An 11,424-nucleotide genomic window follows, 5' to 3' on the forward strand; every position below is an offset into this window, starting at 1 on the left:
TTTATTTTTTTTAAAAAAAACCCTTCGGCGCTTTTTTGTTTTTTTTGGCCCAAAACACTCTAAAACATGTATATTACATGTGTAATTTTTTTCAAAAAAAAAATGTCGGGAGGTTGGGTAAAAATGGCTTCCCATTTGGGTTTCCAGAGTTTTCTAAGAATTTTAGGGTTTTTTATCTAGCATTACCCTATATATATATATATATATATATATATATATATATATATATATAGGCCGGTTAACGTACAATAGGACTTATCGTACATTACGTACGTGATAACCCCAGCCGTCGAGCAGTTGGGCAGCCCTATATCGTATGGTCTAACAAGGTAAAATAAGCAATCCTAAGCATCCACTATTGAAAAATTGAAAAAAATTTAAAATGTAAAAATTGAATACTAACTTTAAACATACTCATAAAAATATCCACGGTCTCTTCGTGCAATTCAATTTTCAAACTCCAAAACCGTTTTAATCTTTATCACATCAAAAAAGCAACCACCGTTCCAATCTATCACCACCGGTCGCCGTCGCGTCGCCGCCGTCACACACTCTCTCAACACACTCCGGCGACACTGAACCTCCTCACATCTCAACAATGACATCAACCGACACTGCAAATTTCGATCTCAGAGTACACTATCTCATCTCTTGAATTCAATTTCATCTTCAATTGTTTCTAATTTCTCATGAATTTTACCTGTTTTTCGTGAATTTGTTTGCTCGATCTGTAACCGACACAGTCCAGCTATGGCGCGAGGTACAATTTAATCGTTTTTTCACTTTTTCGCTACGAGTTAGGGTTTCGAATTTGTTCGAGTTTTGTAAGATTTGTTCTGTACGGTTGTGCAGTGAGTATACATTTGCTGACGTGGATAATCTGGATCATTGTACGAAGTATTTGAACCAGTCGCTAGTCACATTTGGATTTCCGGCTTCTCTGGATCTGTTTGCAACTGATCCGGTTTGAGAATTTTGAGTTTGTGTGTTATGATTTTGACATTTTGTTGTTTTAGTTTGTGTTTATTTTTTGTTTATGCTTATGTTTAGGTTTCGATTGCGCGGACTTGCAATTGTATATACTCGTTGTTGCAGCAGAGGCAACGCGATATTGAGTTTCGAGAGTCGACTAATGATCAGAGGCAACGGTGAGGTTTTTGTTGTTAGAAGTAGTTTAGTTTACTTGAGGCATTTGGTTCGGTATCTTGTTGTAAAATTGGGGTGAAGTTTCGGTTTGGGAAGTGAATCTGTGAAGGGCTAAGTTTAAAGTTGATATAAATTATTCCAAATTTTGAATCAAACTATTGTCATTATCATGTACTATATATAAAAAACTAAGAGTCATCTGATTTTTTTTTTAAAAAGCCGTAGCATATCTCTTATTCTGGTATGTAGTATGGACTATTGTTGTATTGCCAAATGAGGCATTTGACGTATCACAACACTCTTTTCATTGATGCTTCTGGTTTAAAATCTTAGTCCATGGTGATAAGTTTTGGGTTTTCTTGCAGACTTTCGTCAGACATATCAAGATTAGAGGCTAAGGTAGAGAGGCTGGAGTCACAGTTGTCGGCTAAAGATAGGGAAATAGCAACTATTACCCGCACGGTAATGCATGTGTGTGCATATTAAATCATTAATAATGCCTTGTTATCTTTTTTTGTTTGCTCACATTGCCTATGATCAGGAAGCAAAAGCAAAAGCTGCTCTTAAGGCTCAAATTGAGAAGTTGCAGCAGGAAAGAGATGAATTTCAAAAGATGGTTATCGGAAATCAGGTACGGTTGTTACTTGTTAGCCATCTCCTTTTCGAATTTTCTCATCTTGATTTGTTTCTCGTTTAAATAAAATACTATCTTGAACATGTTATCTTGCAAAAGCAAGTAAAAACTCAACAGATACATGAGATGAAGAAAAAAGAAAAAGAGTACATTAAATTGCAGGTATGATGCTCTCTTAATGCATGTGAATTCCTTTGTCTATTATTTTATTATTTCCTAGATTGTTGCTTTGGATATGTTTAGGGCTGTAAAATAACTGGACGAACACGAACAAGGCCTTGTTCGTGTTCGTTCATCAAGGAATGAACATGTTCATGAACACTTCACGAACGCTTACCGAATGAGATTTCTTGTCCGTGTTCGTTCATTTAGGAAACTAACATGTTCATGAACACTTCATGAATGCTTACCGAATAAAATTTCTTATTCGTGTTCGTTCATTAAGGAAATGAACATGTTCATGAAGTGAACACTTCACGAACGCTTACCGAACGAGATTTCTTATTCGTGTTCGTTCATTAAGGAAATGAACATGTCTGTGAACGCTTACCGAACATAGACGAACGCAAACTAACACAAACATGTCTTCATGAACATAAATGAACACAAACAGACGTTATATATTCATTTAAAAATACAATCTGCATTTTTCATTAGAAAGATTACGAAGATTCCACAAAAAATAAATAAATACTTAACATAATGAACACAAAAATTAAGAAGTTTGTCAAGCTTTAATAGCATCAAATTGAAATGGTGAAATGAGGGATATTGGCAGAGGCATATAGAATAACCGTGGTGTTAAATTTTAAAAACTAAAGCCAAAAAAAATATAACGTAAAAAACCTTTAAATGAACGAACGCAAATGAACATAAATGAACACATTACGGAACGTTCACCAACATAAACGAATGAACGCAGCCTCTGTCATGTTTGTTTGAACGAAATTTCTTGTTCGTGTTTGTTCATTTATTAAACGAATGAGCATAAACGAACTTCCCACCGAACGGTTCACGAACTGTTCGCCGAACATTCAGTTCGTTTACAACCATAGATATTTTGAGCAATGCAAGTGGTAACAAATCTAGGAGCAATTATCTTTCTTTACAGGAGCGACTAAATCAAGTTATGATGGAGAAAAAGAAGGAATCTAGATCAGGCATGGAAATTATGAATTTACTTCAGGTAATTGGTCAATGTTCAAATAGTTTTGCACATTTATAAATTCACATTATGTGATATCTTACTATAAGTTTTCCTTAACCACAGAAAGAAGGGAGACAACGTGGGACATGGAATGGGAAGAAGGCTGACAACGATTTCTATAAAAAAATTGTATGTTATTGTTATACGTCTACTATTTTTAACTTGCTTCAAATCGCGTATAAGTCATATGTCTGTATGCTGTTTTAGGTGGATGCATACGAGGCAAAAAATCAAGAACTGGTTACGGAGAATTCCGATCTAAGGGCATTGTTACGATCAATGCAGGTATGTTATCATTCTTATAACAGTTATTTTTTGTGAGATTTATTAATAATTTAATATAATGAATCAACGTGGAAGTGTAGAACTTGTATCGTGTTATCTTTTGCAATAGGAAGCAACATCAACTTTTTTAAATAACGAAAAAATGTGTCAAATGAACAAGAAAATGACATATCACCTTGCCAACTCAGCATTTTGACTTGCTTACCCGATTTTGAGGTTACCGGATTACCCAAACAGGACAAAAAGGCATCTTTTATTGATCCCGAGGCACAAAACGTTACATATGTAACATAATGAGAAACTAGTATTATATCTTAACACAGTTTTTACATATATAATGGTTTACAGGTGGATATGCGGGAATTTCTGAATGCGCCAAACGGTTCGTCCAAACATCCTTCCCCAGTTAATGAAAGGGATGTTGACCCCTCGCAATCTCCATTGGGCGGTAGGACGGTACGAATCGATATCTAAAGATTTTCTAGATTGATAACTTTTTACATTACAAGCTATTTAGTAATGTGAAAAACCATAAACTGAAAGTTTATCACTATCAGGATGTCTTTGACCTACCATTTCATATGGGTAGAGATCAAATAGAAGCGTTTTTGCGAAACAAGGTGGCTTCAATAAAGGTAGTTAGTTACATGTTACTTTTCTCGCCCTGTGCTCCTTCTAGATATGATGATAAGCAATGTTTTTTGAAAATCGGATTGGACCGGCCGGTTAGACCAGTCGGATAGGGAACGGGGGTCTAACCGGTCCGGTTCACCCTATCAGACCTGTTTTGAGTTGAACCGTCCAGTTGGACCGGGAACCAGCGGCCGGACCGGAAAACCGACTTGTTGAAACGGATTTTTCAGGGGATGAACGGGATTTTTGTTTTAAAAAGCTCAATTTTACCCTATTCAACTTTATAATATTTACGACATCACACGGTTTCTACATCTGGTTCGACCGGCCCGACCAGCGGAGGGCCAAAACAGGTAGGGTTCATGTGTTGACTTGCCAACATATTTTTGTATTTTTAAGTTGGTAAAGCTTTATGAATACAAAAATGAGGTTCTTAAACAAATAGCATGATTTGTATTTGAATTATAGATAGGCAACTTTTGATCCATTTCTCTTTGTTTTTAGTAAACTATATTATACAATATGGATTGACCCATTTCCATATAAACAACTTTAAGTTGCTTTGATTTGCATTGTGAAGGAGCGCATGGGTCAGCTACAAGATGCGGAAAAAGAAGCTGAAGTCACTTCTGAAGCAACTGAGAGAGAGCTAGAGTTAGAGGCTCAACTTGTTGAAGCAAGAAGTATAATTCAAGAGCAGGTATTTGATTCGTCAACAAGAATTGCAACGTTCACTTTCTTTCATTATGATTGTGATTAAAGAAAACTATATTGTTTTCTCTTTGCAGGCATCTATTATGTCTAAACGCCTTGCAAAGTCCGAGAAACCAAGGTACTTCTTTACATTAGATTGGAGGTGTGACAAAATGGGCAGCCGGGCGGGTTGGGTAACCTGTCAAAACGGGTTTGGGTCACATACAGATAGTTTTGTGTTCGTGTAATAATCATTGTGTGAAATAAAATCACAAATATTACATTTTTTTGGATATTATAGATTAGGAGATTTTTGTGTTAAAAATGAACTGTGGGCGACTTTCAACCTGTTTGACATTTTAATGAAGAACGGGTCAAAACTCTGTGCAGGAGGTTGAGTGGTCATTTGAATGCTGAAAGGGATTCCATCATATCGTCAGCTGCTGAGGTAAGCATTCGTTTCCATTTCTAACAGAAAGGATTTTATCTAGTGAAATTAGTTTCTGAAACTTCTAAAAATCTGACATGGAATTAATTATTGTTTAGCAGAAGCAGGTAAAAGAAAATACTAATGCAAGTCCTAAATGGCAAAAGTTTAAGTTGGTTATAGTGATTTTTTGTTGAGTAAATATGATATTATGATTTTAGTTATTTATCTCATTGTTTGTGACTTTCAGGGTGTATGAGTTTGTTCACTCGATGCCACCTCCTGCTATCGCATTCAAGTCGGGTTTGGTTCTATATTCTAGCATGTGTTGTGTAGTAATAGTAATTCATGTCACCAGCCTTTTGACATTTATCATATTTATATAGGTAGTCTTAAATATGTGCTACAATCATGAAGCAATGATTAGTCGTGAATTAGCGATATTGTTCAATATCGCATGATCGTGATTCGTTAAATCTTTTGTTCATTTGTTACAGCTTTATAATCATATAATTGTTAGCCGAACACATCTCTCCAGACCACAATTAACCTGTCAGTATCTTGGCTAAAATGGCGGGTTTGGGTAACAGATGGGTTCAAAATTGGTAACGCATAAAATGGAGGGTCGGGGTAACGGTGTTTACAGAAGTCTTTTAATATTTTCTTCTGGGCGTAATGCACTACTAATACCGGATACAGTGACTTGTTTGTTTTAAAAGCCAAGTGCGGTCAGGTAAACGAGCTTGGGGAGCCGCTAAGTTGGCTTATTTATTCTAACGTCGAGCTTGATATATGAAGCTTGGGATTTGGCTCGTCTATTATACGAGCTTTAATTTGGGCTTGGGCTTGTTTAAGGTTGGCTAATTTGTTTTTTAGCAAGCTGACTTAGGGTAGCTCATAAAAAGCTTAGCATTACACGTAAATTTGGGTTTTGAGTAGGGTTGTAAACGAGCCTAACGTTCAGCGAACTGTTCCTGAACTGTTTGGTATAAGTTTGTTTATGTTTGTTCGTTTAATAAATGAATGAATACGAAGTAGAAATTTTGTTCGTTAAGTTAAACGAACGAACTTGAACAGAGGTTGCGTTCGTGAATGTTCGGTAATGTGTTCGTTTATGTTCATTTGTGTTCGTTCACTTAAAGATTTTATTTGTTGTATTTATGTTTTACTGTTTTTAGGTTTTAAAAAATTGGAACCCTAGTTATACTATATTCCTTTCCCAAAATCCCTTATATATGACCATTTCAATTTCAGTTTGTGTTAATTATGTTTGGATAACTATGTTAAGTGCTTATTTATTTATTTTTTATGGTTTTTTTATTGTAATATTTGTGATGAATTTTGCAAATTGTGTTCGTGGGTAAGTGCTCATGAATTGGTCATGAATACGCTCACTTTCTTAATAAATGAACACGGACAAGAAATCCCGTTCGATAAATGTTCGTGAATAGTTCATGAACATATTTATTCCTTGATGAACAAGCACGAACAAGACCATGTTTGTATTCATTCGGTTTGTTTACAACCTTAGTTTTGAGAATGAAAGAAAAAAAGTGTAAAACGTACGCCTTATGCGCATAGGTTATGGGTTGCGTATAATATCTAAAAAAAATTAGGCAAGCGTTTGGTTTATGAGTATGGTTAGGTATGGATAAATGCGTTTAGGTTTTAAATACGAAACAAAACCCAAGAATTTATATTTATTTTTAATCTTATTTATGAACAAAAAACCATTTAACTCAATTTTGGTTTATATCTAGGGGTGTTTAAATTCGGATATGCAAACTTTTCGAATAGTTGATTTCACTATCCGAATTCGTATCCGAAATTTCAGATATCCGAAGTTCGGATATCCGATATTTTGGATATCCGTTCAGATAGTGAAACAGATATCCAAATTCCTAAATCCTAAAAAATAGTAAAATACATATACATTAATCGAAAGTATAATACTTTAGAACCAGTTTCCTAAATGCAATAATCTAACAAATAGCATTAAAAAATAAAGAGTAAAATGCACAGATAGTCCCTGTAGTTTTGTAAAATAACAACTATAGTCCTCAACTTTTGGAAATTACACGATGCTCCCTGTGGTTTGACAGTTTGTTACTCGGATAGTCCCTAGAGTTGATGAGGGTTAGTTTTCTCAGTTAAGTAGGTATGAAATCATCTTAATGCCTTTAATATATTAAAAAAATATTAAAAGATAAAGTTAACTCAAGTGGGCCCCACCCCATCCCCACCCTCACCACCTGCAACTCCCAAACACCACCACTCCCTCAAAATCCCCTTCCCCTGCTTATGCAGCAACGATACCAGAATCTCCAACCGCCGCCCCATTTACATGCTGATTTCTGGTTTCTTCAATGTATTACCTGCATTTATGAGTTAATGTTCATGATTATCGATTTATGAGTTACCACAATGAGTCATGAGTGTATTATTGATTTCTGTTGAATGAATGAAACCAAATTCTTTGATTACACTTAGTTAAGCTACTACTTTAAGTTTAAAGCTACATGTGCTTCTGTCTGCTTGCATAAAGTCCTCAAACAACTTCTACAACACTAACTTGTTGGGTTGGGTGTGTATGCAGTATTTGCATACATTATACATAAGTTGTTGTAGGATATTTGTTATACACATTGTAATGATTTTCGACCCTCCCCGGTCAGAAATCTCAAGCTTCGCCACTGCTTATATTCATGTTATACCTTCACATTTTGTGACATTTGCTTCATATGTATTTTTATTGATATTTTCTTCTTTACTCAACCCGTGTAACACATGGGGTGAATAACTTAATCTTATAATATTATGTTTTTCAAAATATCCTATTCTCTATTAATCTTAACAACTGTGAAATTAGACTAACCCCGTCACATAACCCCGTTACTTTTTGTTCTTAACTTCCCACATATGCTTTACACGTGAGGATATTAGAGTCATTCCCACATGTGCTATTTGAAATCCTTGTTCCGATCTCTCTTTTTCTGATAACACAGGATTCAGATACTCAATGATCACAACTTTAGACGCCAATCTTCTGTTGATCACCCAAATTAACTCTAATCGGTGGCAATGACGAGGTTGACCCACATCATATCCATGATCAGCGAATGTTAAAACTTAAAGGACATCTAGTGTAAAATCCGTAGTTAAAGGACAACGTCTGCAACTTTGTTTAAGCTTAAAGGATGTAAAGTGCAACTTTATTTAATTTGGGTTTGGAAGGTCAAAAAGTCAGATTTAGGGCTCGGTGTATTGAAATATCAAAGCAAGAGGTTCACACGTTATGCTAAGGATGAAAGCCTTAAGGATGTTAGATTATAGGTTAGGAGTAATGTATGGAGCTAAATATCCTCCACACGTTAGACAAAAAAGTTTTGATTCTAACATAACTAGTTGAATGGGCATAACAAGTGAAACTATTTTCATACTTACCCCTAGAGGGTTCATATACATTCTCATTGTTAAAAAAAGCCAATATATATTTTCAATCTTTTTATAGCATTGCCAAAATATTCGTTCTTTTAAACTATACATTCTCATTGTTAAAAAAAGCCAATATATAAATACCGGACTTGCATCCTAACCAATGTTCTAAAACAAATACTTTATAGATTGTCCCGTGATAAAATTACTTTTGACCCTTTACTTTTATAGCCTTTTCAAATATGGGGACGGTTCATTTGAGAAGAAATTTAATATAAGAAGAAAAAAAAGAAAGGGCATATTAGTAAAATACTATTTCATTTATAACTCACATCATTAATTTTTAACTCTTTAATTAATTAGTCAACTAATCATTAATTATCCTACATATAATCTACAAAACCTACACATATCAAAATTTTCCTACATATACCCTACACATTATAGAATTTTATTCTACACAGTCGAAATTTATCCTACAAGCCTCGAAATATATCCTACACAACTCGTAATTTCTCCTACACAACTAGTAATTTATTCTACACTTTAAATTAAGTTGTTTTTTTAATTTGGAAAAAGTATATATTTGAAAAGGAGTTACAAATTTAATAGTTAGTTATTAAAGGGGAAGAATACAAATTAATGATTTTTGTAAGTTTACCAATATACCCTTATATTAAAATTAAATGCAAATATTAAATGAAGTAAAATGAAACATTCTTATTGGTTGAAACTTCTTCTTTTTTCTTCTTACAAATTTTTTTTTTCTCATTTGAACTCTCCACTTTCAAATAATTTAATAGAGAAAAATGCCCGGATAGTCCCCGTGGTTTCGCCTTTTTTCACCTATAGTCCCCAACTTTCTAAAAATACCTCTATAGTCCCCAACTTTTCAATTTTCGTTCCCGGATAGTCCCTGGCGCGGATGGAGGTTAGTTTTTTTAGTTAAGTGGGGTGTGAAATGACAAAATTGCCCTTACTGTCAAATTAATAACTAAAAACTTAAAAGAAATATAACTAATATTTTAGAATTTATGTGGGACTCACCATACCCACTTCATCTTCCCCATCTACCACCACCTTTCACCACCACCACCATCTCCACCTTTCACCACCACCTCCACCTCCACCTTTCACCAACACCATCTCCATCTTTCACCATCGTTTAAGAAACATTCACTAACCCCCAAAAAAAACCACACTTCTCAAAACTTTCAAACCCCCAAAAAAAGACATTCACTAACCTGGCGCCATTTGGGCCTCATTTCCACACCACCGTCACTCCATCACCACACGAACCCCATCACTCTCCTATGTTATCTCTCTCCCACCCTTAACCACCTCTATCTATATAACACCCCTGTATAATATATATCATACCACAACCCCAATAACAATCATCCATTCATCAACATCCAAATCAATCATGAGAGAAGTCTTACACATTCAAGGAGGCCAATGCGGCAACCAAATCGGCGCCAAGTTCTGGGAAGTCATCTGCACCGAACACACCATCGACCACACCGGCCGCCACACCGGATCCAACTCCGATCTTCAGCTCGAACGTATCAACGTCTATTTCAATGAAGCTTCCGATGGCCGGTATGTCCCTTGTGTTGTTCTCATGGATCTGGAGCCTGGTACCATGGACATCATTAGATCCGGTCCCTATGGTCAGATCTTTCTAAAAAAAAACACACTTAGGTTAAAGAACCATGGGGCCAATCATTTGATTTGGACTTTGAATTTTGATGAATTTTTATTTGAATTCTGTAGTCTTATGGCTGTGGTGTGGTTGTTTAATTTGTGGTGGTGGTGGCTTAATCAGTGATCACTGATACAGACAATAACGAGAAAGAAGAGAAAGGGAAAAGAGGGGTGGGTGTGGGGAATTGAAAAGATGGGGCCTACTATTTTTTAACATTATAATTGGTTGAGAGTTTTAATTATTTTTATTGATAGTAAGGGTAATTTTGTCATTTCACACTCACTTAACTGAAAAAATTAACCTTCATCCACGCCAGGGACTATCCGGGAACGAAAATTGAAAACTTGGGGACTATTCAGGTAATTTTAGAAAGTTGGGGACTATAGGTGAAAAAAGGTGAAACCACAGGAACTATCCGGGCATTTTTCTCAATTTAATAACTTTAAAGAAAACTAATTTAAAACTTCCTAAAAACCAAAGATAGAAAATTGGAGATAGGAACCACATATGGAAGTTACATTTGTTTTTGCCGTTAGTTGTTATTGAAGTAAAGTTGTAGAGAAGAAGTCGGCAAATACATGCATGTGACTGATTAAAACACAATTAATTACTTATACGATATATGTTAGCTAAAGCTTGGTCAACCTCTAATATTTGCTTGCCAAAGTCAAAAGCCCAAAGCCTATATCTATGTCCTCATAATCTCCTTTTATTCATAGTCAACTATGACTCAAATGACTACTTTGTAAGCAAAGGGGTAACCCTCCTTGCTTAAGGGTATTGACGTATGGTCGTGGGCTAATTCAATCCACAAAATGCAATTCTTATTATTAAAATCTGATTTTTATATTACTTCTAAAAGTAAATCTTCAACCCTAATCAATGTGTATTGTTATCTTCTTAATTTTTTAAGACGTGTTAACTGTCATTTTCGTCTCTGTGGTTTGGTGGAAAATGTCACTTCAGTCTAAAAAAAAAATTGCGTCAGTTTCGTTCCCAACATTTTTGAAAACGTGCCACTTCAGTCCAAAAAGATAACGCCTTGCGGCAGTTCCGTACTCAACGTTTTTAACGGACGTTATCTTTTTAGACTGAAGTGTCACGTTTAAAAAATGCTGAGGACGGAACTGGCACAAATTTTTTTTTTGGACTAAAGTGGCATTTTCCACCAAACCACAGGGACGAAAATTGCAGTTAACTCTTTTAGAAAAAAATATAAGAATGCCAATTGTAAATCAACTTTACATGTGTGTCGA

The 11,424-nt window shown here is 35.2% G+C and overlaps 1 protein-coding gene across 1 annotated transcript; it reads left to right on the top strand.

The window, feature by feature from the left end:
- Nucleotides 1-427: 427 nt before the first annotated feature.
- On the top strand, nucleotides 428-5,512 carry LOC110889212 (afadin- and alpha-actinin-binding protein). Its single transcript, XM_022136720.2, has 16 exons — nucleotides 428-634; nucleotides 744-760; nucleotides 853-964; nucleotides 1,051-1,148; nucleotides 1,512-1,608; nucleotides 1,688-1,777; nucleotides 1,880-1,942; nucleotides 2,892-2,966; nucleotides 3,051-3,116; nucleotides 3,195-3,272; nucleotides 3,621-3,728; nucleotides 3,830-3,907; nucleotides 4,486-4,605; nucleotides 4,694-4,737; nucleotides 4,989-5,046; nucleotides 5,276-5,512. The coding sequence occupies exons 1-16, from the start codon at nucleotides 599-601 to the stop codon at nucleotides 5,282-5,284; spliced, it is 1,149 nt and encodes a 382-aa protein (XP_021992412.1). The 5' UTR covers nucleotides 428-598; the 3' UTR covers nucleotides 5,285-5,512.
- Nucleotides 5,513-11,424: the final 5,912 nt, after the last annotated feature.

The sequence above is a fragment of the Helianthus annuus genome, chromosome 3 (genome assembly GCF_002127325.2).
Source record: "Helianthus annuus cultivar XRQ/B chromosome 3, HanXRQr2.0-SUNRISE, whole genome shotgun sequence".
In the NCBI taxonomy this organism is placed as follows: Eukaryota; Viridiplantae; Streptophyta; class Magnoliopsida; order Asterales; family Asteraceae; genus Helianthus; species Helianthus annuus.